This window comes from Nerophis ophidion, linkage group LG11, assembly GCF_033978795.1.
Source record: "Nerophis ophidion isolate RoL-2023_Sa linkage group LG11, RoL_Noph_v1.0, whole genome shotgun sequence".
NCBI classification, from domain to species: Eukaryota; Metazoa; Chordata; class Actinopteri; order Syngnathiformes; family Syngnathidae; genus Nerophis; species Nerophis ophidion.
Window position 1 is genome coordinate 55,716,705 of NC_084621.1, and position 26,960 is coordinate 55,743,664.

A 26,960-nucleotide genomic window follows, 5' to 3' on the forward strand; every position below is an offset into this window, starting at 1 on the left:
GGCTCACAAGACTGACAATGTATTTCTATTTTCATTTATTTAATACAGCAGAAATGTCTTTGTTGGTCATGCCATAAAAATCTAGCACTGTTAAATGCTTAGACTTAGAAAATCTTTATTGTCCCCGAGGGGCAATTTGGTTTGCAGCAGTATTAATTAAAAACAAGGTACAAATACATAAAATACATATAACATACAAACCATCATGAAGGCATTGAGGTAAAAACTAAAAAACATTTGTAATACAATAAACATTAATCATTGCATGTCGCTTCCTACTAGTGTGACTGTGCATAGCAGCTAACTTATTTAAGAAGCTCATTTATAAAGTGAACGGCTGAGGGAACAAATGATCTTGTGTATCTGTTGTTTTTGGCATTCCCATTACTAGGAGTGTACCTGCATCCTGAGGGCAAGAGTCTAAACTGAGAAGAGAGGGTGCTGAAAGTTGACCAGAATGGCCTTTGCCTGTTTGATGACTCTTGCCTGATAGATCTAATTCAGGGGGTTCAAGGTAGCGCCTATGGTCTTTTGGCACACCGTGATTATACTACCTAGTCTGTTTTTATTGGCCATACTGAGGTTACCAAACGAGGAAGTGATAAAATAAGTTAAAATAGACTCGATACAAGATAAATAGAACCTCCTCGTCAGTGTCCTATCAACCTGACAGCCCCACTGTATCCTCAAGAAAATCAGCCCCTAATTGGCCTTCTTGCAAATACAGTCAGTGTTGGCGTCAAAGGTCAATTTATTGTCTAAAAGTGTACCTAGATACTTGTATTCACTGACTATCTCAACAGCAGAGCCATTAATGAGAATGGGTGTTTTGGCAGGGGGATCACGGCGAAAGTCAATGAACATCTCCTTCGTTTTATCGCCATTAAGCTCCAGGTACAAATAATCCCATCATTTGATCAAGTTCTCCAGAACAGAACCGTGGTCTGATTCTTTGTCCTGCAGGAGGCTGACTATGACCGAGTCGTCGGCAAACTTAATGATGGACCTTGACTGAAGTGTGCTCTGACAGTCAGTTGTGTACAGTACAAACAGCAAGGGGGACAAGGGGTGATCCTGTGGAGCATAAGCGAGCATCAGGGGTCCTTCTGTGATCTTGAAGTGAAAAAGTCCACTAACCAGCATATAGTACCAAAGTCCATATTGGACATATTCAGCAGTCTACAAGCCAGAATGTGTGGCTGCATGCAGTCGAACGCGGATGAAAAATCCTCAAAGCATAAGCGTGCCTGTGTTTTATTTCCATCGAGATGCCTAGCAACAATCAATCAATCAATCAATGTTTACTTATATAGCCCTAAATCACTAGTGTCTCAAAGGGCTGCACAAACCACCACGACATCCTCGGTAGGAAAACTCACACCCAGTGGGACATTGGTGACAATAATGACCCAGTGGGACGTCGGTGACAATGATGACTATGAGAACCTTAGAGAGGAGGAAAGCAATGGATGTCGAGCGGATCTAACATGATACTGTGAAAGTTCAATCCACAATGGATACAACACAGTCGCGAGAGTCCAGTCCAAAGAGGATCCAAGACACAGCAGCGAGAGTCCCGTTCACAGCGGAGCCAGCAGGAAACCATCCCAAGCGTAGGCGGACCAGCAGCGCAGAGATGTCCCCAGCCGATACACAGGCGAGCAGTACATGGCCACCGGATCGGACCGGACCCCCTCCACACGGGAGAGTGGGACATAGAAGAAAAAGAAAAGAAACGGCAGATCAACTGGTCTAAAAAGGGAGTCTATTTAAAGGCTAGAGTATACAAATGAGTTTTAAGGTGAGACTTAAATGCTTCTACTGAGGTGGCATCGCGAACTGTTACCGGGAGGGCATTCCAGAGTACTGGAGCCCGAACGGAAAATGCTCTATAGCCCGCAGACTTTTTTTGGGCTTTGGGAATCACTAATAAGCCGGAGTCCTTTGAACGCAGATTTCAAGGCATACTAATGTTGCTGTGGCAGGATCTACACCAGGGGTGCCAATTACGTCGACCGCGAGCTACCGGTCCACCGCGGGAGGTGTGTCAGTCGATCGCCAGCCAGGCTTTTAAAAAAATAGACCTAAAAATTAGCAATTATCAATCTTCACCAAGACGTCACTTGATTGACATTCACGGCACCCGAGGGTCTTGTGAGATGACGCTCAAGCACAAGCGATCGCTCGGAAAGCTGGCGTGCACAAGTGCTTGTGCACGCCAGCTTTCCGAGACTCCTTATTTTGTTAGCGCATGCAGCATGAAGCAGGGCTCTTATTGTGAAGATAGGAAATGTGCAGTCGGTTTTAGGGTTTTGACGGCAGGTCCGGCGTGAGAGTCTGTTGAAATAAAAAGTGTTTCTCGCCTTCCTCTCGGTCATTTTTTATTAATAATGATCTCGCAGCAGCCAGCGTCATCTCACAAGACCTTCGGGTGCCGTGAATGTCAATCAAGCAAGCTACGGAATTTGCCGCCAATGTTTTTCTTGTAAAGTGTATGGAAGCTGGATAAATAAGATGCCAAAAACCAACCACTTTCATTTAGTATTGTACAGAAAGGACTTTTTTTCTCCTCTATTCGAAAATGTGGGCGTTATCATATACTGTCTGATTCCAATCAATGCAAGTCATCAGAATCAGGTAATACACCAACTTATATTATTGTCTTCATGAAAGAAAGACATCTATATGTGTTACACATGCCTGTATAATCATTAAACACATTTAACTTAACAAAAACGTCTCTTTCAATAATAAATAAATATAAATGATATATACAGTATGAACGAGGTAGATCCCCTCGATTTGGTCAATTGAAAAGTAGCTTGCCTGCGGAAAAAGTGTGGGCACCCCTGATCTACACCTTTCCTGGGCTGATAAGCATACTGTAGTGGATCAATTGCATCCTGGGTCGTGACCATTAAACTCTGCTTCACTATTTTCTCGAAGCTTTTCATCACCAAGGAGGTCAATGCCACAGGGCGGTAGTCATTCAGCCCCGTTTGGTGATGGGACCTTTGCAAAAGGTACTACAATTGACTCCTTCCATAATTTGGGGACACAGTTCTGTGATGAAGACAGTTGGAAAATGTGAGAGAAAATGCCACATAAAAACAGACCACATTCTTTAAGTAGTTTACCACTTATGCAGTCAGGTCCCTGGCAATTCCTCACATTTGTCTGCTCAAATGTTCTCCAGACATCCATTTCATTAATCTGAATCCGACTGCTCACAGGGGCACCTCTGAATTCAGATAGTTCATTACTGAAATCATGAGACTCAAATCTCAAATAAAACTGGTTTAACTCATCTGCTAGTACAGAATCAGGCTTGTGGGGGTTAGGCAGACCTTTTTTGGAGTCTTGCATTCCGACCATGGACTTAAATCCCCTCCAAGCAGTGCGGGAACTACCATTTTTTTAGTTCTTCCTCTAACTTATCTTCATTCTATAGCTTGGCCATTTTCATAAATTTTTTTACCAGCTTGTGAGCTTCTCTTTGTTTTCCAATATCACCCTGATAAAAAGCCTGCCTTCCTTTAATCGCCGACTCATGATCAACTAATAGCACGTGTATTTCATTGCATTGATGCCCTTTGAGCAAAGTTAGGTCTTTTTGCACACGCTGCAGAACGCCTTTCTGGGTTTGCGTTCAACAGGCTTTACCCATCGTTCACTCATGATGACTAAGAAAAACAAAACATTCATGAAAACCTCCTACATCCTAAAAGACATTATAAAGACAATTTCCAACAAAAAGACAAACATTTCAAAATGTAACTAAGCGGTAGAAAATGGATGGATGGCTAATATGAGGCTTTTATTTTTTGTTCTTTTTTCTTTGGTTATCCCTTGAACATGTTTCTTTAGTTTATTCTTTCCTTATAGTAATTTTGTTTTAATTATTTAACTGTTTGAAATGTATTTCTATGTACAATTATTTTTAAATGTATAGACATGTTTATTTGCATGTTGTAATTGTTTGAATTGTATGTATATTTTGTTGTTGAAATAAAGTAAGAAAAAAAAAAGAGCTGTGATTGGTCACCTTGTTACAACATCATTTCCGAAGTTCACACAGCCCACCTTTGCAAAATGATTAGTTCCAGCTCCAACATTAAAGTAAGTGTCACTACCACTACTACACACAGGAACATGTGTGAAAGACAATTGCAAGTTGACCCCGCCTTTGCGTACCGAAACAAAAATTGTGGATGACAGACAAGAGGCTCACTTTTTTCATGTAATTCTACTGTCGAATGAATGTGTTCAGGTGCTGAGAGCGATGCATACTGAGATCTCGTCACAAGCCACAGTCAAAGAAAAGAAACATGGATACATAGCAAAGTTAATGAGTTTATTTTCATTTATCGTTCAATAATCTACTTATTGACTATCAGCCCAGGATTACGATTGTACTGCATTACATTTTTAATGCGTCTGATCATCGAATACTTGTTAATTACCCGTGGAAACTCTTTTATTGCACTAATGATTTAAAACTTTAAACAAAACATTTTCTAAAGATAAGAAAGCCCCTGAGTTATGGTATTGATATAAATAGCCTAATGTAATTTAGACAGGCCCTGTTTGATATATTGTTTTGTTGGGGTTTTATTTATTTTGTTTATTGGGCTCTTTTATTTGCACCCGTCACTATTCACTATTTGATCATGTATTTATGTAGCTTGTATCTTTGTTATGTTGATGTGTAAACTGTTAATTCTGAAAAGTGTCCGAGATATTGGACTGAAAATTTTTGGGGGGATGTCCCATAAACAAAGTAAATTCAATGCAATGTTCACAAGTGAGTGTGTGAACCAAATTAAATGAAAACACTTTAACCATATTGTTATAAGTTTATACTTATTCCTGCCACTTTTCATTTATGATTTATTTTAATATTGTTTTTATTTGATATTGAGTAAATGAAATTATATAGTTTTTTAAAAAGGTTGTAAAATCGTTTTAAAATAGTATTCCCTTGTGTGTGAAATATTGGAGAGAGAGTGTATTTTGTATTAATTTCCACTCCATACGGCGTGCACTGAATTACCTTTGGGTGTTTTAGCAGGTAGTCCTGACACATAGCAAGCACTCTGTCAGGCTGTTCTTTTCCCAGAGTCAGCATTGACTTCCTGACCTGAGCTTGGACATCGGGGTCTTTATCATTGGCAGCATCAAGCAGGGCCAGAGTCACCTCTAGAGTTAAAAAACACACAACATGACTCAGTCTCAAAACTTACATGTTATTCACAATATTTGCTGCATACAGTCACTGAGACAACACAAGCCGCTTAGCAGTGCTTGGTAGAAAATAGCAGGTGGTGTAAAAACAGATTAACAAGCATGTCGAAAGTGTAAAATGGGAAACGCTTATAAGAGGAAAAACTCACGTTCCACATCTGTCTCGCCCATGGTGGACAGAGGGCTGGTTTCCTGGGCTCGAGACCCTGAGACCAGCAGGTGGCTGTATAAAGTTAGATGGTAAACATAAACCTGTTAGCACACCTTCCAGCATTATTGAGTACATTTGAGGACAGTGTCTAAACACAGCAATGATGCAAACAAGGGGATGGGTCAAATGCAGAGGACAAATTTCACCACACCTAGTGTGTGTGTGTGTGTGTGTGTGTGTGTGACAATCATTGGTACTTTAACTTTACAGTATATAAAAGAGGCAGAATTTAAGGGAACATTTTTATTTAGTCTTTCTTACACTTGGTCTCTAAACATGAAATAACACCCACGTAGTCACCTTTACACCAATTTAATCCAGTATAGTACTGGTGCCTGACGCTGAGCCATTTAGAGGTCATCAGGTGGCCAATGCTACTGTAGTATTATTGTTTTTACCTCACTTAGCCATTTGAATGCTCCAAAAATGCTTAAATGCCAAAAAATCCATGATAGAACCACAAACTTTGAAGCACGATGTGGCGAGGGATGACTGCAGTCCAACGAAAGTGACTGATTGCAGGATAATCCTTCCATCATTAAATTTCTATAAATCGCAGAAAATGTTGCAAACAATTTTTGTTTGATTGCATATAAAGATAAATATTTCTCTCCGAATGGGAACATTCATATTTTGTCCAGTTGATGTTAAGTCAGATATTTGCCATTTATTCCGATTTTTTTTCTGGGTTGAATGAGTTGGCTTCTTTTCTAATCCAACTGCTGCTTCATTGTGACACATATGCCTCCTTGTTGCGCCTGCGGGATGCGGGAGTTCCGCCTTCATGATCAACCCTAGTTTTAATGGTTTCATCAAGCCTATTTGGGTAATGTTCGGTGGGCCAAATTAAAAGTTTTAGCGGGCCGGATGTGGCCCATGGGCCGCCAGTTGAATAAACCTAAACTATAGGTTCCAGGAAAAGGGGCTATTGACATCTGAGCTGGTGAAAATTAATTTTACATTCTAAATCATGCCTCTCACCTGTATAGTAGAAATATGTGGCCATGAACCGAGAAGTTGATAAACTTTGACAGCCAATTTAGATCTGGAAAATAGCGTGTAAGACAAGACACTCGTTTGCACCCAACTTTTTTTAACCCTTTGCGAGGATTAAAATGTTTTATATAAATGGGAAGATATTAACATCCCATCAGTCGTAATCCCAGTGAAAAGCACACTTTGTACAATAGGTGATTGTTTTATTTTGTTTGTTATTCCTCACAAAGTTTGCCTTAAGTAGTAGTCAGTGTTGATGTTGAAGGAAAAAGCAAACATTGTGATGCATGAAATTAATTTAATGCACAGCTCTCCATCCATCCATTTTCTACCCCCGCTACCACCAAACCCCGCACCCCCAACCCCACCCACCTTTATTAGCTTGTGGAAAAAGTTAATGTTGATAGTTACCTCAGAAGGCAGAAAATAGAAAAGAGGCATTAAATGTTTTATTTAAATTTTATTTAATATACCATTGATGTTTTTTGAAAGTTGATTTTGCACTATTAAGTTATATTAGCGTTGCTTGTTCTATATTCAGTGTTAAAGCAAATCAGTGTAGCAAACTGAGCAATAATAAAATGCTTGATTCATTCATTGTTGTTATTTTATTTCCAAATGTATTATTAGCCTGTGGAAAAAGTTTATTTTGATATTTACCTCAGAAGGCTGCAAATAGGAAAGAGGCATTAAATGTTCATTTACATTGTATTTGATATGCTATTGATATTTTTTAATTGTTATTTTTATTATTATTTGAAACTGGATTTTGCATGTCACTATAAAGTTATATAAGCCCTGCTTGTTCAATATTCAATGAAAAACTTGTTTGGGTCCCTATTAAAAGGTTAATTTGTTCAACGTTGGCCCACGGCTTTGTTCAATTTTAAATATTGGCCCACTCTGAATTTGAGTTTGACACCCCTGGGTTAGTGCATGTGCCTCACAATACGAAGTGCCTGAGTTCTATCCCGGGCTCGGGATCTTTCTATGTGGAGTTTGGGATCTGAGCCGAGGATGTCATTGTTGATTGTGCAGCCCTTTGAGACACTCGTGATTTCGGGCTATACAAGTAAACTTTGATTGACTAGTCATACCCAGTGCCCTGGGTATGAGATGGGAGGTTGTGTGTGGGGTTAGTCAGTCCCAACTAACGTCTATAAAATGCACACAAAGAACCGTTTGCACCTTCTCTTGTGACTGGCGGGTGGTCAGCGCCATAAAGCTGAGCGGGTCCCTGGGTAAATGGGGCGCGGAAAACCAACAGGACAGACTAAGTTCAACAGCCCAGTAAGGCAATTAGTCTAGGAGAAGGATCTCTGATATAAAATGCACCTTCCAACCCGCATCAAGCCAAAGTGGAAGGTGTAGGCTAATAACCAGCATGAAAAGTACGCCAAATGGCAGAAACATACTGAGACTTTCGTCCAGCAGTGGACTGACAATGGCTGATGATGATGATGATGATTGATTGATTTCTTCAAAAAGGATATTCCTTAGCCTGACAGACAAACATGAAGCACTTCCCTCATGCCGTTGATGTTGTGCTGTATATGTATGTGTTTGGCATTTGCAAATATTGTTTGCATTCGTTTTATATAAGTTTAATTTGCAGCATGTCCGCGTTTTATGCTGTTTGGGCTTCGGACCATGCCTGTGTTTGACCTTATGGGTTACCGTACTTTTCCATCCATCCATCCATGTCCTACCGCTTGTCCCTTTTGGGGGTTAACGAAAATATCAAGACCAAATGTAACTAAAAGAAAAGGAGGCATGAAGTATTAAAGAGGTAAAAATTGCAGCACCTAACTTGCTACTTGTTTTCTTGTTTAATACTCAGACGTAACATTCAAAAACCGAGTATAATTTTCTTCAGAAGCCAACATTGTTAGCTAACATTACATACCAGCTGACATTAATATAAGCATTGATTGCGATTTACTGTTAGCTTTAGCTGCGGAAGCAAGCAACTCTATACAAACAAGGCTAAAATACTGAGAAGAAAACCAGAGGCCGACTTACCAACAAACAACACTCTAGTTCCGACTAGAGTTGTTCCTCTTCGAAGTGCGACAGTAAGGCTTTAAAGGCGCTAGGACTGCAGTCAGTACAGGTGTCAACACGCTTGGTCACGTGCTTCTGGTCAGCAGGAACAAATCAGCCAAATGACGTTACAAATGATTCGCCATCATACTTCTTCTTCTTTCAGTTTATCCTTGTGAACATCGGCAGGGTGCATATTGCCACCTACCGGACATGCTTATAGCTTTTTTTTCCCCTTTTTTTTTATGATGCATTGGGGGTCGGGAACCTTTTTGGCTGAGAGAGCCATGAAAGCCAAATATTTTAAAATGTATTTCCGTGAGAGCCATATAATATGTTTTAACACTGAATACAACTAAATGCGTGCATTTTTAAGTAAGACCAACATTTTTAAAGTATACAAAATACATTTTTATTTTTAATAAAATTGTTATTCTGAAGCTTACCAATAATAAATAAAATACTTCTTACCATTAGTGGCTTGTTGAACATATACGGTAGAAAATGGATGTATGGATTAAAATGTTTTATATTTTGAACGTTATTTTTTACACTGTGATTACCAGCGGAATTATTCATTACATATCGTGTTAAGCAACGTCAGCTAAGATGTATCTGAGAGCCAGATGCAGTCATCAAAAGAGCCACATTTGGCTCGAGAGCCATAGGTTCCCTACAGCTGCATTATACCAATGGTGGGCAGCACGGTGGAAGTGGAGTTTGTGCGTCTGCTTCACAATACGAAGGTCCTGAGTAGTCCTGGGTTCAATCCCGGGCTCAGGATCTTTCTGTGTGGAGTTTACATGTCCTCCCCGTGACTGCGTGGGTTCCCTCCAGGTACTCCGGCTTCCTCCCACTTCCAAAGACATGCACCTGGGGATAGGTTGATTGGCAACACTAAATTGGCCCTAGTGTGTGAATGCGAGTGTGAATGTTGTCCATCTATCTGTGTTGGCCCTGTGATGAGGTGGCGACCTGTCCAGGGTATTTTGCCCAAGTGCAGCTGAGATAGGGTCCAGCACCCACCGCGACCCCGAAGGATGGACAATGGATGGATATACCAGTGGTTCTCAACCTTTTTTCAGTGATGTACCACCTGTGAATTTTTTTTTAATTCAAGTACCCCCTAATCCATCCATCCATCCATCATCTTCCGCTTATCCGAGGTCGGGTCGCAGGGGAAGCAGCCTAAGCAGGGAAGCCCAGACTTCCCTCTCCCCAGCCACTTTGTCAAGCTCTTCCCGGGGAATCCCGAGGCGTTCCCAGGCCAGCCGGGAGACATAGTCTTCCCAACGTGTCCTGGGTCTTCCCCGTGGCCTCCTACCGGTGGGACGTGCCCTAAACACATCCCTAGGGAGGCGTTCGGGTGGCATCCTGACCAGATGCCCGAGCCACCTCATCTGGCTCCTCTCGATGTGGAGGAGCAGCGGCTTTACTTTGAGTTCCTCCCGGATGTCAGAGCTTCTCACCCTATCTCTAAGGGAGAGCCCCGCCAACCGAGGGGGAAACTCAATTCGGCCGCTTGTACCCGTGATCTTATCCTTTCGGTCATGACCCAAAGCTCATGACCATAGGTGAGGATGGAAACGTAAATCGACCGGTAAATTGAGAGCTTTGCCTTCCGGCTCAGCTCCTTCTTCCCCACAACGGATCGATACAACGTCCGCAATCTGAAGACGCAGCACCGATCCGCCTGTCGATCTTATGATCCACTCCTCCCCCACTCTTGAACAAGACTCCTGGGTACTTGAACTCCTCCACTTGGGGCAGGGTCTCCTCCCCAACCCGAAGATGGCACTCCACCCTTTCCACATAATCCAGTGGTTCTCAAATGGGGGTACCTGAAGGTATGCCAAGGGGTACGTGAGATTTTTTTTACAAATATTTTAAAAATAGCAACAATGCAAAAATCCTTTATAAATATATTTATTGAATACTTCAACAAAATACGGATGTAAGATTATAAACAGTGAAAAGAAATTCAACAATGCAATATTCAGTGTTGACAGCTAGATTTTTTGTGGACATGTTCCATAAATATTGATGTTAAAGATTTAAAGATTTCGTTTTTTGTGAAGAAATGTTTATAATTAAGTTCATAAATCCAGATGGATCTCTATTGCAATCCCCAAAGAGGGCACTTTAAGTTGATGATTACTTCTATGTATAGAAATCTTTATTTATAATCGAATCACTTGTTTATTTTTCAACAAGTTTTTAGTTATTTTTATATCTTTTTGTCCAAATAGTTCAATAAAGACCACAACAAATGAGCAATACTTAGCACTATTATACAATTTAATAAATCAGAAACTGATGACATAGAGCTGCATTTTACTTCTTTATCTCTTTTTTTCAACAAAAAATGCTTTGCTCGGATTAGGGGGTACTTGAATTAAAAAAATGTTCACAGGGGGTACGTCAATGAAAAAAGGTTGATAACCACTGCATTAATCAGAGCAAAGTATTTTTGGTTGAAAAAAAGTTGAAACCCTTACAGACATAAGCAGAACGCAGCTTTTATGGCATACTTTTTGTAAGTGAGAGAGACAGAATGTTTAAAAAAATAAAATTCCAGAAAAAAAAAATATTGAATAGAGTTTATATATTATTTTGTATTCGCATAAAAATATATATCAATTATAGTCCCAAAAGAGAACACTTTAAGTTGATAATTATCTAATGTGCACAAACCTTTATTTGTATTTGAATTAATTATTGGTTTACAATTTAGGTTGTGTTTATACAGTGTGTGTTTTTATTTCCAAATTCAAACCAGATCACTAGAGATGAAAGTAAAAAATAAATCAAATACTAATGCTACAACATCAGAGAGTACAACCAATGGTTTAGAACAGGGGCGCTCACACTTTTTCTGCAGGCGAGCTACTTTTCAATTGACCAAGTCGAGGAGATCCACCTCATTCTTATTTATAATTTATATTTATTTATTTATGAAAAATAAATTTTTGTTAACAAGTTAATGGTGTTTAATGATAATACAAGCATGTTTAACACACATAGATTCCTTTCTTTCATGAAGACAAGAATATAAGTTGGTGTATTTGATTCTGATGACTTGCATTGATTGGAATTAGACAGTGGTGCTGATAACGTCCGCATTTTCAAATGGAGGAAAAAAAAAGTCCTCCTTTCTGTTCAATACCACATGAAAGTGGTTGGATTTGGCATCTCATTTGTCCAACTTGCATACTCGTTTTTAAACACTTTGTTATGAGAGTAGCATATGTGTGTGGCCCTTTAATGTCTGGCAGCAGGTGAGTGACGTCAGTGAGTGTGCGGGTGGGCAAGCAAGTGAGAAAGCGGTCGCTGGGGGCGGGGGAGAAATACATTGGCATCAAACTCCGTAGCTTGCTAGCTTGTGCACGCTAGCTTTCTGAGACTCTTATTTTGTTAGCACAGGCAGGATGAAACAGGTCTTTTATGGTGAAGACAGGAACTGTGCAGTCGGTCTTTAGAGTTTTGACAGTAGGTACGGAGTCTCTAGAAATAAAATGTGTTTTTCGGCGTCCGCCCTGTTAGTGATTTTTTTCTTAAATATGAGCTCGCAGCAGCCAGCGTCATCTCACAAGATCCTGTCAAACAACTGACGAAAGTGAAGTCTTGGTATGATTGATGATTGCTCATTTTTATGTATATTTTTTAATGCCTGGCTTGAGATCGACTGACACACCCTCCGAGATCGACCAGTCGATTGCGATCGACGTAATGCCCACCCCTGGTTTAGAACAATGGTGTCCAAAGTGTGGCCCGGGACCGTTGGTTGCCCGCAGAATGAAAGATAAAACCAGTGTAATATAATTAAAATGTCAAAATGTTGATGCTAAAAGCACAACGCTGACATGAATGATGTTTTTCTATCTGCAAAAAATCAATGTATTAGTTTTGAAAGTGAAAAATATCAAAATAGCCATCAATTCTTTGATTGTTTAGCCTGCAGCCCTAAGTGAAAAAAGTTTGGACACCCATAGAACAGCACGGTGCAAAAAGGACCAGTGCATATGCCTCACAGTTAGAGGGTCCTGGGATTGATCCCCGGGCTCAGGGTCTTTCTGTGTGGAGTTTGCATGTTCTCCCTGTGACTGCGTGGGTTTCCTCCAGGTACTGTGGCTTCCTCCCACCTCCAAAGACATTCACTTGGGGATAGGTTGATTGGCAACTCTAAATTGGCCCTAGTGTGTGAATGTTGTGTGTTTATCTCTATCCATGTTGTGTCGACTTCCCCAGGGTGTACACCACTTTCCACTCAAATGCAGCTGGGATAGGCTCCAGCACCCCCCACAACCCTGAGAGGGACATGCGGTAAAAAATGGATGGGTGAGTATAGAACATAAAGAGAGACGGCAAGGTGTATTTTTGTGTTATTTTATTATTCAAACAAACATACGTGTGTAGAAATATGTACAGTACTTCATTAACTCATGTGCCTTACAAACATGAATAACTATGTAAAATGCTTCATCTGAGTTCGAATGTGTTGTTATTGCGTGCTCAGTATGTTACAAGAACTTGCAATGAATAGTTTGATTTTGGGTGTTTGCTTGTGTTCGTCACAACAAGAAAATCAGCAAATAGCAGCTCATATAAACTCTCAAATTAATAAGATTGAAAACATCAAAGGAACACAGTCATGCAGTTATGGTAAAAATAGCTGCTATGCATATTGTTAGAAATAAACAAACTTTTTTCGCCTGTTTATAACATTACAAAGCACTTTTGTGCCGGTTTCAGAACACTATAATTTAAAAAATAAATTACATCAATACCCTGTGAATGACCGATCTCACCATCACCCAGTGAATGGACAAATTCAATGAACATTAATACATATTACATATGATACTGTTATTATATAATTTGTCATCTGAGACAGCCTTAGTACAAAATACAACATTTTCATTATGAGGAGATGCAGGTGCTTCGCTGTCCATCCAAGTACGAAAGAGCCACTGTTGACTGTTCGTAACACTGTTGACTGTTTGGATTGAAGTTGTTGTCTCTTTGAAAATAATTTGTATGTATTTTTCTTCAAGTTGTTAACCTGATGCGACTGTCTTGGGCAGGTTTCTGTCTGGTTGTGTTTTCCTGTGGGAAAAAAACAAATACATAATTATTTATATACAATATTGCCATTGAAAAGCAATGACCTAAAGCAGGATCGGCCAAACCTTTTCCACCCAAAGCCACGTACAAATTTGTTTTAAGGTTGAGGGACTAGTTTGATATGATTCACTTTTCTTCATCCCATTGGTTTTCTTTTATTGAACATGATAAAACAAAACTCCATTGTATAATCAAAACATGCTATTAAATACATCAAAATAATGATTTTCGTTAGTTTAATATCTTGTTCAAATATTATATTTCAGCTTTTCTAATACTCATTCATTGTGTTTCATGCTTAATTTTATGTATAAGATCTAATTATTTGGCTGCCAGGCTGCAATTTGGACACCTCTGTTCTAAATTTAAAAGAAAAAACCTTCTATTTTTCAATTTCAATGTTAGTGCGATTTATCATGCGCAAAATCAAACAGTATACTAGGTTTGACTTGGAGCATTTGGACATAATACAATCTAAGTATATTTTTACTGGAATGTATTTTGAAAATCTAGCCAATTTATTTATCAGGTCTCAGACATATTTGACATCTGAGGGTTAATTACCTCAGCAATAATATTTACTGCATTAAAACACACATTACATTTACATTTAAATGATTTAGAATTCCATTTTACTCAGAAAGGACATGTGAATTAATAAAATTAAACAGATAAGGATTATAATTGTCTGATATATGGATTACGGATGGGCAGTATAGCCTAAAATCTTAATTGCATTAAATATATTGCAGCCTCTTGCGGTAACAATGTATATGACAATATATTATTTGACGTATGTGGTAACACATTACTGCATTTCCGGTTGTATGATTTTGTCAAAACTGTTATCTAATGCGTTGTTAAAAGCTGGTTACTTTTCATTGTACAAACCCCGTTTGGGAAATTGTGTTAGATGTAAATATAAATGGAATACAATGATTTGCAAATAATTTTCAACCCATATTCAGTTGAATATGCTACAAAGACAACATATTTGATGTTCAAACTGATACACATTTTTTTTTTTGCAAATAATCATTAACTTTACAATTCGATGCCAGCAACACGTGACAAAGAAGTTGGAAAAGGTGGCAATAAATACTGATAAAGTTGAGGAATGCTCATCAAACACTTATTTGGAACATCCCACAGGTGTGCAGGCTAATTGGGAACAGATGGGGGCCATGATTGGGTATAAAAACAGCTTCCCAAAAAATGCTAAGTCTTTCACAAGAAAGGATGGGGCGAGGTAGACCCCTTTGTCCACAACTGCTTGAGCAAATAGTCAAACAGTTTAAAAACAATGTTTCTGAAAGTGCAATTGCAAGAAATTTAAGGATTTCAACATCTACGGTCCATAATATCATCAAAAGGTTCAGAGAATATGGAGAAATCACTCCACATAAGAGGCATGGCTGGAAACCAACATTGAATGACCATGGCCTTTGATCCTTCAGACGGCACTTTATCAAAAAAGGGATATCAACACATGGGCTCAGGAACACTTCAGAAAACCACTGTCACTAAATACAGTTGGTCGCTACATCTGTAAGTACAAGTTAAAGCTCTACTATACAAAGCGAATGCCATTTATCAACAACATCCAGAAATGCCGCCGGCTTCTCTGGGCCCGAGATCATCTAAGATGGACTGATTCAATGTGGAAAAGTGTTCTGTGCTCTGACGAGTCCACATTTCAAATTGTTTTTGGAAATATTCGACATCGTGTCATCCGGACCAAAGGGGAAGCAAACCATCCAGACTGTTATCGACACAAAGCTCAAAAGCCAGCATCTGTAAAGGTATGGGGGTGCATTACTGGCCAAGGCATGGGAAACTTACACATCTGTGAAGGCACCATTAATGCTGAAAGGTACATACAGGTTTTGGAAGAACATATGCTGCCATCTAAGCGCCGTCTTTTTCATGGACGCCCCTGCTTATTTCAGCAAGACAATGCCAAGCAACATTCAGCACGTGTTGCAACAGCGTGGCTTCGTAAAAAAAAGAGTGCGGGTACTTTCCTGGCCCGCCTGCAGTCCAGACCTGTCTCCCATCGAAAATGTGTGGCGCATTATGAAGCGTAAAATACGACAGCGGAGACCCCGGACTGTTGAACAACGAAGCTCTACATATGCATTATACAGTCTGATGGCTGTCCATCCATCCAACACAATTTCCCAACTCATATGGAGACGGGATTTGTAAATACATACATATATATATATATATATATATATATATATATATATATATATATATATATATATATATATATATATATATATATATATATATGTATATATATATATATATATATACATACATACATACATATATAGAGGTGGGTAGAGTAGCCAGAAATTGTACTCAAGTAAGAGTACTGTTACTTTAGAGATTTATTACTCAAGTAAAAGTAAGGAGTAGTCACCCAAATATTTACTTAAGTAAAAGTAAAAAGTATGTTGTGAAAAAACTACTCAAGTACTGAGTAACTGATGAGTAACCTGTTTGTTTAATGATTACGACAACAAATAATGCACAAAAACATAAAAATAGCTATGAGCAAATTCAGAGCCAGGAATATCTCTTAAGCAACTAAAACAATATTATATATTAAATAATAATACATTAAAATAAAAAAAAATTAAGGCAAATTGAGCCACAATAACTTAACAGCACCATAGGCTCAGTAGGCATTGATTGATTGATTGATTGATTGAAACTTGTATTAGTAGATTGCAGTACAGTACATATTCCGTACAATCGACCACTAAATGGTAACACCCCAATAAGTTTTTCAACGTTAATCAATTACTTAATAAATGACCAAGTCGAGGTGATCTACCTCATATATACATATACATACACACATATTTTATATATATATATATATATATATATATATATATATATATATATATATATATATATATATATATATATACACACACATATATATATACATATACATTTATATATACAGTATATAATTTATATTTATTTATTTTGCCGTTTTTGTTCACATGTTAAAGGTGTTTTAATGAATATACATGCATGTTTAACATATAGATTCCTATCTTTAATGAAGACAAGAATATAAGTTGGTGTATTACCTGATTCTGATGACTTGCATTGATTGGAATCAGACAGTTTAGGGCTGATTACGTCCCGGTTTTCAAATGGAGGACAAAATAAGTTCCTCCTTCCTGTCTAATACCACATGACAGTCGTTGGTTTATGGCATCTTATTTGTCCAGCTTCCATATTCGTTTTTATACACTTTACAAGAAATACATTGGCGGCAAACTCCGTAGCTTGCTAGTTTGTTTGCGCTGGCTTTCGGAGACTCTTATTTTGTTAGCGCAGGCGCGATGGAGCGGCACTTTTATTGTGAAGACAGGAACTGTGCGATCAGTCTTTAGGCTTCTGACGGGAAGTACGGTTGAAATAAAAAGTGTCTTTTTTCCTTTACACTTTTGATTGATTGGTTGATTGATTGAAACTTTTATTAGTAGATTGCACAGTTCAGTACATATTCCGTACAGTTGACCACTAAATGGTAACACCCCAATAAGTTTTTCAACATGTCGGGTTCTACATGTGACGGTCACGTGAACACCTGGCTCTGTTTCATTGGTCCTACGTCACCAGTGACTGCATGTGATTGGTGAAACGCAAGCATGCGTAGTTCCTACTTTGAATGCGTGTCTGACAAAATCAAAACAAACAAAGCGTGCATTAACAGATCGTTAAAAAAATATATAGCGAGTAGCGACCTGATTGCAGATAAATGGAACTGAGTAAAAATAAATATACTCAAGTAAAAGTAAAAGTATGTTGCATAAAAACTACTCTTAGAAGTACAATTTATCCCAAAAGTTACTCAAGTAGATGTAACGGAGTAAATGTAGCGCATTACTACCCACCTCTGTACATATATATATATATATATATATATATATGTATATATATATATATATATATATATTTATATATATATATATATATATATATATATATATATATAAATATATATATATATATGTATATATATATATATATATATATATTTATATATATATATATATATATATATATATATATATATATAAATATATATGGATATATATATATTTATATTTATATATATATATATATATTTATATATATATATATATATATATATATATATATATTTATTTTTTATTTTTATTTTTTATTTTTTTTTGGTGAAGATAGATGATCACAATTTTTTTAGGTCTAATTTTTTAACACACCCTCTGCGATCTACCGATAGCTTGCGATCGATGCAATTGGCACTCCTGTTTTACAACGAGAACAGCACAGTTTCGCCTCTGCTTTAATTTTCCAGTAACAGCACGATGGATAACACTCTGGGAGCAGTCGCCTGTTTGCACTCGCTATCCCGGTACTCTGTATCATCTACAAATGCCTTGGGGTTCATGTCATCATGTAATACATAAACATCGAGTGCAATAACAAAGGAGACTGCTAGTGGGTTACTATACGCCACCGTGCAGCTGAACAGGAAAATGACGCACTATGCAAAAATTACATTTACTGGCTAAACACGACAGTGTCACCAAGTGGAATTAAAATATATTCCACATCACCAAACATGTATTTTCTTAATAATTCGTAATTTGTTTATTTATTTTTCATCTTATTTTTTGTTAACATTTTTTTGGAGACGATTGGAATTTTTTCCACAAAGCTTTTCTTGTGGAATATCTAATGTGGCCAAACCTCACTCACGCTCTGCCTCCAGCCACCCCCAGATAAATTGCGTTTGAGACCCCTGCTTTATATATATTGTCTATATCGCGCAACCCTTACATAGCTACATCACAGGAATGTTACACAATTTGTGTGAACACATAAATATTTTTTAAACATTCACACAATAGTTATTTGGATGACAAAAATATTCTTTATGTACTGAACACGAGGTACAATTACTGTTAATCAGTGGTGGGCCGTCAAGGCCAGCACGGCCTTCTCTGCTGGCCTAACACAAACAGAAATCATGATCAGAATGAAAGATAAAAGTAATTTTTCATTTACTTACCCTAAAAATCTAAAAGTATTCATATTCCTTACATGTTATATGCTCTTTCCAGTGTTGTTGGTTTTAGGTTACAGTTTGTATCCAATCAGAATTCAGCCAGCTTATGTTGCCATGCTGTACCAAATCTGCCCGGGGCTTTCAGAATTAACAATGCGGGTGTCTGTGCACTGTAATTGAACAGACACATAGAGTTAATAGACAATTACGATAGCCAATCAGATCACAAGTTTTTGTCAGTAAGGCCTACTGGCTGACCTTACGCTGTGATTAGATACTCACTTGGGAGTCCCAAGTGAATATCCAATCACAAGTTGCGAAAACAGGAAGTGGCACAGGAGTCATACGAGCCTTAAAAAGCCACAGAAAACTCGCCGGTACTCACAAAGAAGGAGCGCAACATGTTGACTGGGTGGCAGATATGTATTTGCAAGCCTATTTTCCAAAAGGATACTTAAGACTAACTACATCTTGTGAACGAGGTCGGCGATGAAATGGGGAAATGACCACCACATAAGATGTTTTAATTGCTGATGCGGGTTTATTGATTTTTAAATGCGCCAGAAAATAACCTACTGTTGTTTCTGTCTAATATTTCTCCAGCAATGGTCAAGTGGGGACATAAATTATGGTATTTTGAGAGGTAATCATTCAAGTCTGACATCACTGAAGGCCTAGGTGGGAAACGCATGGCCCGCCACTGCTGTTAATGTATTGTGTACACTGCAATGAGATGGCGACTTGTCCAGGGTGTACCCTGCCTTCCGGCCAAATGCAGCTGGGATAGGCTCAAGAACCCCCCACAACACCGAAAGGGATAAGCGGTAAAAAACGGATGGATGGGATGGAGTTGTGTACATACTCATGTTTAGTGAGGGACGCTTTGTCACAGGTGACCTCTGTAAGTGGTCCGCCTTCCTTAGAAGAGTTTATTCCAACTCCTGAATAGTGTCTGCCGCTTCTGGGGGTAGACATCCCATTCAACTTCATATCCCTATATTTAAAAAAAGAAAACAGAAAACATTACAAGCTGCTTTAATTCCAATTCACAATCGCTGCAAAGATGTCGACTTTCTTACCCATTTGTGGTACCCTCCCCTTCTTCAAGCACTTTGAGGCCTGGAACTTTCTGTCCAAAAAGTTTTACAGCAATGTACATTAGCAGACCGCAACGGTTTCTGTAGCAGCAGGTGGCATCCACCACCAAGAAAACCACCAGGAAGATCACCATGACAATGCCAACCACGCTGCCTTTGGTCATGCGGTTGTGCACTGTGAGTGTTTGAATATGTTAGAATGTTATGCACGTATTGCACACTAAAATATTGCACTGTGTGTAAATAATTCATACCAGCTTGTTCTGCAATGGTGAAGTTAAATGTTGCAGGGAGAGAAGAACCATTAGTATTTACTGCTATGACTTCTAGTTGATAGTCAGAGCCGGAAGTCAGGTCTTTGAGAGTGACAGAATCAGTGTTGGATGACAGTTGCTTCTCAGTCCACTCAGCCCCATCTTTACCCTAATAAAAAAAAAAAAAAATCACTGAGACCTGAAGCATGGAACATAAAATGAGTCAAAAAACAGAATGTGGGACTCCATTGTCGACAGACTAGGATATTGGGACACAGTGCCAAACAACTTTAAAGACAAGTTTATTGTAGACAGATTAGCAGATGGAAAGTAGTGACAAAACAATTGGTTCACAGCGCAAAACTTACTAGTGTGTTCACAGGTCAGACAATGTTGACTTATGGGCAACCGTTAATGGAAGAGGTAAGAAAATCCATGTATACGAGTAAAGGTCCTAAACATTTATTTTCGGGGTGTATGTAACTTGTAACTTTACCTTGCAATATGTGATCCTTAGAAATTCATGATATCAGAAGTAAAAGTATTTAAATGACCTTTTCATGTTAATGTGGTACTATTTTCATTGAACTGCCATTTGTTTCAAATATGGAATGAACGACACTCGAATCCAAGAAAGCACAAAAATGGTTTTGACCTGTCGATATCGCAGAATGTAGTGCAGGAGAGGAGTCGCGCCATCATTTGAAGTTTTAAGGGGGACAGAGAATGAGTTGTCCCCTACATTCATCTTATCGGACAATATTACTGGGCTGTCTGGTTCACCTAAAGGAAAGAGCAAAAAGACCATGCAGAAAATTAAGCTTTTGGGGCATTGTATGGACTTAACTATCAAAGCCCAGCTGTCATGTCTATTGCAACAAATGATGACAGCCATTTTACTGTAACTACTATCCATTTTCAATCCCTATAGACTCTGATGGATTAGATAAAATAATAGAATGATTATTAATGCAGAGAGGACTAAATCTGAATATATTTTAAATAGGGGTGGGCAAATTAATGCGTAATTACGCGTTAACTCATCAATCTATTAACGCCGACAATTATTTTATCGCACATTTGCGTATGTTGTTTACATACTTTTATTTTGTTAACGCCTTTTCTTAACAAGATGGCATCTCCCGGATGTACTTCGGCGAGGAGGGGCTCTTGGTAAAGATGGAACATTTGACAAAAATACCGGACAATTCTGCAAATTTCATGGCTGGCTTACAGCGTGGTCACTCCAGGATCACTTACGACCGCCAGACAATTCTGAATGTGGATAAATCGGGCCGTTTTGGACTGAATGACGTGGGCTTGCTAGACCGGCTAGCTAGCATGGGAATACTTTGCCGGCTACATCCAGCGGCTTGTGAAGCAGCAGAGTATATGTGTTGTCTGTCTATTTATGAATAATGCAGACGAGGCGTGTTGGCTGAGATTTTAACGTTTGCTTTCAGAGCGTGCATATCACAACATACAAGATGCCGTCATGGCGACACAACCTATACCGGGCTACCGCGCATGCTCGTCACTCCTGTTGCATGCTGGGTAGGGTAGTTCTTTTTTTCCCTGGCTCATAACATCACAAATAGTACCATGTATATGCGTTCAGTTTATGAAAGCACCAAGCAAACAATCGGAAAATTCCCATCATATCAATTCCTAGATATGGTCATAATTATTTTAAGTGCACTGCGCAGAATAAACACAACATTATTAATATTGCTACAACGGATAATTTGATCAAAAATTCCCTAAAACAGCCTACTACCTATAATATAGGTTTTTTAAACATAAGATCCCTGATAAAAAAAATGTTTCTGTTGTTACCTCAGAAATTGCCTGTTCAGATGTTATGATTTTGGTTCAGAGATTTGTATGTAGATTATATTTCCATCCATCCATCCATTTTCTACCGCTTATTCCCTTTCGGGGTCGCGGGGGGCGCTGGCTCCTATCTCAGCTGCAATCGGGCGGAAGGCAGGGTACACCCTGGACAAGTCGCCACCTCATCACAGGGCCAACACAGATAGACAGACAACATTCACACTCACATTCACACACTAGGGCCAATTTAGTGTTGCCAATTAACCTATCCTATTTTCCATAACAAACAGGATAACTTAAATACCCTGGCAGTGGCAATAAGCTTAAATGTTTGTATTTACATTTTTTGAGTTGATTTTCATAAAATATGCTATTTAACTGCTACTGTTTAACAAGGACTGATTTAAATTGTGTTTGCACAACAAATGTTTTGGCGCTTTTGTTCATGTGGGAGAATATTCCAATTAAGGTGCATTAGGCACTACTTTTGAATTCATTATTGGGCTTTGCGTATACAATGCAGTTAATCGCGATTAATCGGATAAATAGTGCGATTAACTTCGATTAAAATGTTTAATTGTTGCCCAGCCCTAATTTTAAATGAACAACCACTAAGGGAGGTTGAATTGGTTACGGGGATAAAGTTATTTGATCTCAATGTTGACAATATATGAAAATTGGAAGTTAATCATTTTCTACCGAAAATAGAAGTATGGAAGTAATAAATCCCTGTAAAAAATGTGTACCTAAAAGTGTCATGAAAACTTTAGTTAAGTCATCAGTTTTGTCACATTATAGCGGTATGGCTCGGTTGGTAGAGTGGCCGTGCCAGCAACCTGAGGGTTCCAGGTTCGATTCCCGCTTCCGCCATCCTAGTCACTGCCGTTGTGTCCTTGGGCAAGACACTTTACCCACCTGCTCCCAGTGCCACCCACACTGGTTTAATTGTAACTTAGATATTGGGTTTCACTATGTAAAGCGCTTTGAGTCACTAGAGAAAAAGCACTATATAAAAGCAAAGAGAAGAGAAGAAGAAGAAGTTTATTGTTCTGCTATTTAAAGTTAAAGTACCAATGATTGTCACACACACTAGGTGTGACAAAATTATTATCTGCATTTGACCCATCACCCTTGATCACCCCCTGTGAGGTAAGGGGAGCAGTGGGCAGCAGCGGTGGCTGCGCCCGGGAAACATTTTTGGTGATTAAACACCCAATTCCAACCCTTGATGCTGAGTGCCAAGCAGAGAGGTAATGGGTCCCATTTTTACAGTCTTTGGAAAGACTCCGTTGGGTTTTCAACTCACAACCTACCGATCCAGGGCGGACACTCATATTTGGTCCGATACAACTGAAATTGACCTACAGGTGAAATGCACTTTTTTTTTTTTTTTTAACATGCCTATCGTTCACAATCATTATTAGTCATGACAACGGATGGATTTTTTTATGCATTCTAAATATTAGATAAAAAGAGTAAATAAAAGTCTACTTACAGCGGAGCTAATGGGAGCTCCACTATTCTGCCCATAAAATCCGATAAATAACCATTCAAAAAGCACCAACAATACTAAATTTACATTTCTTGACTTGAATATTAACCAACTATTAGTGATACTATAATTATACGCACTAACGCGAACTAACTATTTGTAATGGCGCCGTGATAACTTCCTTTGTGCCGATGTTTACAACATCAGAGTGATCTGCTGTTTTCTTGCTTCCCTGCTCCCTGTCAGTTATTTGTAGATCATTAATTATGCATCTCACTTGAAAAGTAGATGGCTGAATATATAATCTGACAAGTTGGTACAATTTGATAGCCATTTAGCATTCTGGACCTGGCAAGAACAACACAAAAAGCACTCGAAACCCCGATCCAATTTCTTTGCGAGGATTATGAGACATTTTTAATCTAAATGGGAAAATATGAACATCCTAGCAGTATGCATCCTAATGGCCGCAGACCTTATACAGTAAGTGATGTTTTATTATGTCTGTTGGCTCAAACAAAGTCTGCAGTGAGCAGCAATCAGTGATAAAGAAGAAATATAAAGCTAACGTTGTTATGCATTTTTAAATTAATGCACTGCGTCTGCTTAAAATGATCAAAATAAGTAAATATTAAATGTTATTATAAATGTTCTCAATACTACATTACATATACATCATGTATATAAAACCCTAATGGAGGTATTTGGGTGTTTTTTAGGGGCTCTATTGGCAGAATTGAACGGCTACCACAGCTTCCATTGTCAGCGGATTTCTGATCAAATTTATTTAACATTTAGAATCCATTCTTAAAAAATATGTTGTGATGTCTTTCATAATAATTGTGAACCATAAGAAAAAGACAAAACAAACTGCAGTTCCTCCTTAAGCAAACTGCAAGTTGCTTAAGATAAAGATGTTTGTGTCGCCCTGAATTGTCCATTCAGCACAAGTGTCATACAAATGAATTGTTAGCTACTTTTGCAGCAGCTATTGGGGATCTTGATGAACATAGAAACAATTCTGAGACTGTCTTACCTTCTGCAGAGAGATGATGGCATCAGACAAGATGGTATGGTAATGATGATTTTGGAGACATTACATAAGATATGGAAAAAGAGAAGAAATAGTGAGAACAGATTACACGTGTCACAATTTACATCGAAAATATAAACAAACAGAGTAGATTTTTCACTCAGACTTGTGTTTTGTTGCGCCGTCGTGTGCTACTCGTGTGTTACACTCACGTATTCCTTGGGTGTGAGCAGTGTGCGCTTCTGAGAATTGTCCCAGTCCTGCTGCATTCAAAGCCGCCAAACGCACAGTATATAACGTGTAAGGCTCGAGGGAAGTCACAGCCATAGTGTCTAGATGTAGAAACATGAATACATCCTTTAAACATAATGATCCAGAGAGCACAAATCATGTTTTTAGGAGCAGTGATTAATCACTACTGTAAATCACCAGCATTTGGGACTGTGATCTCCTTCCATTGCTCGGCTGCATTTTTCCTCCACTGCAGAACGAAGTTTGTGATTGGTGTCCCCCCACTGACAGGCAGAGTTGTAAGGGACAAGAATACTGATGCAGGTCCAGGTGACACTGATAGGTAAAGAGGTGGTCCAGGCTGCGCTGTGGGTCAAGAGGATGAAAATGAAAAACCTAAATATGCATTGAAATGGTAAGTATCGTTTTCAAATAGTTATGTACACCAAAGGAAAAATTAGTTGTCATTGTTGATTGACACTAACAGATATGTATTAATTTAATTTATTGTGGCTGCATTTGGGCTGCACGGTGGTATAGTAGCTAGCAGGTCAGCCTAACAAGGTTTAGAACGGCACTGCAGTGAAGATGGTAAGCAGCACCAAGTTCCTGGGGGTTCAGATAACTGGCAGTATGACTTGGTCCCTACACACTTGTAAAAAAAGAGCTCAGCAGTGCATGCACTTATTGCGTGGGATGACAAGAGCTCCCCCCATTATCACCACATTCTACAGAGGCACTATAGAGAGCTGTCACAACCACTGGCTTGTTAGTGGCTGTAACATTAAGGGAGACCACACCGATTTGTACATTTTAGCCAACAGATCTTTTATTTTACAACATGTATCAGTGATCAGTAATGTGAATTAACCAAGGAATGTATCAGTAAATGAGTGTTGTCCAAAAGGGTGCAAGTGTGGTGCTAATCCCGGCCGTCGTTGCCGTGACCATACGGTCACCAAACGAATGTGCCTGTGGGACGAGAGCGAGAGAGAGAGAGAGAGAGAGAGAGCATGAGAGAGAGAGCATGCTGATGGGAGGCCTTTTATAGGCCGCCCAATCAGCAGCCCTCTGAGATGTTGCACGTCTTCACAGACCAGCTCCACCTGCGGGTCGGAGGACCAAAGTGCCCCAAACACTAACCGGCAGAGCCGGGCATGACAGAGCCAACTGACCAACTGCATCTCTGTCTGGACTGGAGCTTGCAGTGCCTCAGACTGGAAGTCTCGGCAGAGAGTGGTGAGGACGGCACAAAAAAATCATCCCTGCTCTTCCTCCTATCAGGGATATCGCAAAAAGCCGCTGTCTGACCAAGGCTCAGAAAATCTGTAGAGACTCCTCCCACCACCAAGGACTGTTTTCACTGCTGGACTCTACAAAGAGGTTCTGCAGCCTCCGTAGTTCTGTAACAGCTTCTTCCCTCAGGCCATAAGACTCTTGAACGCATCAAAATAACCCGCTCAATTCCCCCCCCCCCCCAAAAAACAGATTCACTCGCTGGAATATAAAGAAAATATAACAATTTCACATAATGACAGGACATTTTTGATTCTATATGAAACAAAAAAATATTAAATGTAATTATATTTGAAGTGATACTGTAATAATAAACACATTGTAAGGTTGATACTTCTGTGACAGCTCCAAACAACTGGATCTTGTTTAAGTGATGCACAGAGCATGTATAAAGCCAACGAACTGCCAGCAAATATTTATGATGGAGTATAACAGTTAGATTTTTTTTAATTTTTTAAGAATGTAGACAAGAAAAAACTTTTGTGTATCAGTTTACGGAGTTAAACTCTGGAATGGAGTGGAATGGACAAACATGAGGTGGACGTGGGCAAATACTGCGGCATGGTCTGGCACCATGTCCGGCACCATGTCCCCTCCACTCTCAGTAAGCTCTGGAGTCCCCCAAGGCAGTATACTAGGACCTTTACTGTTCCTAATATACCTAAATGACATGCCATCAGCATGCGACTGTGAATTGTTCCTGTTTGTGGATGACTCGGCCCTGCTGGTATCCGGCAAGGACAAGTCACAGGTGGAACAAATCCTCAGTGCTGAACTCCTTAATATTTGCAGCTGGCTCGCTGACAACAAGCTATCCATACACTTAGGTAAAACGGAAACCATCCTATTTAGGTCCCATATCAACCTTAAGAAAGTCAGTGACTTCACCATAAAAGTGGGTTACATTGTTATCTCCAGAAAAGATGAGATCACCTACCTAGGTTTCATTCTAGAGACTAATCTTTCCTGTGATAAAATGGCAACCAAGGTGATCAAAAAGGTCAACCAAAAAACGAG

General features: G+C 39.0%; 2 protein-coding genes across 4 annotated transcripts in view; both read right to left on the reverse strand.

Annotated features, from left to right (window-relative positions):
* Nucleotides 1-8,668, reverse strand: part of mroh1 (maestro heat-like repeat family member 1) — a 49,143-nt gene extending 40,475 nt beyond the window's left edge. For both annotated transcript variants that reach the window (XM_061916298.1, XM_061916297.1), the window contains exons 1-3: nt 8,474-8,668; nt 5,394-5,467; nt 5,054-5,199 (exon numbers count right to left, since the gene is read on the reverse strand). In XM_061916298.1, the coding sequence (XP_061772282.1) occupies nt 5,054-5,199; nt 5,394-5,415 (168 nt within the window). In that variant the 5' untranslated portion in view covers nt 5,416-5,467; nt 8,474-8,668. The remainder of the gene's footprint in view (nt 1-5,053; nt 5,200-5,393; nt 5,468-8,473) is intronic.
* Nucleotides 8,669-12,866: 4,198 nt separating this feature from the next.
* Nucleotides 12,867-26,960, reverse strand: part of ncam3 (neural cell adhesion molecule 3) — a 29,843-nt gene continuing 15,749 nt past the window's right edge. The window contains exons 10-17 of one of the 2 annotated variants that reach the window (XR_009808873.1): nt 24,846-25,013; nt 24,629-24,748; nt 20,714-20,841; nt 20,059-20,227; nt 19,787-19,979; nt 19,570-19,701; nt 18,743-18,877; nt 12,867-13,600 (exon numbers count right to left, since the gene is read on the reverse strand). Coding sequence is in view for 1 of the 2 variants with exons in the window: in XM_061916299.1 (XP_061772283.1) it covers nt 13,552-13,600; nt 19,570-19,701; nt 19,787-19,979; nt 20,059-20,227; nt 20,714-20,841; nt 24,629-24,748; nt 24,846-25,013 (959 nt within the window). In the remaining variant the exon portion in view is untranslated. The remainder of the gene's footprint in view (nt 13,601-18,742; nt 18,878-19,569; nt 19,702-19,786; nt 19,980-20,058; nt 20,228-20,713; nt 20,842-24,628; nt 24,749-24,845; nt 25,014-26,960) is intronic. The other variant, XM_061916299.1, reaches the window with a different exon arrangement.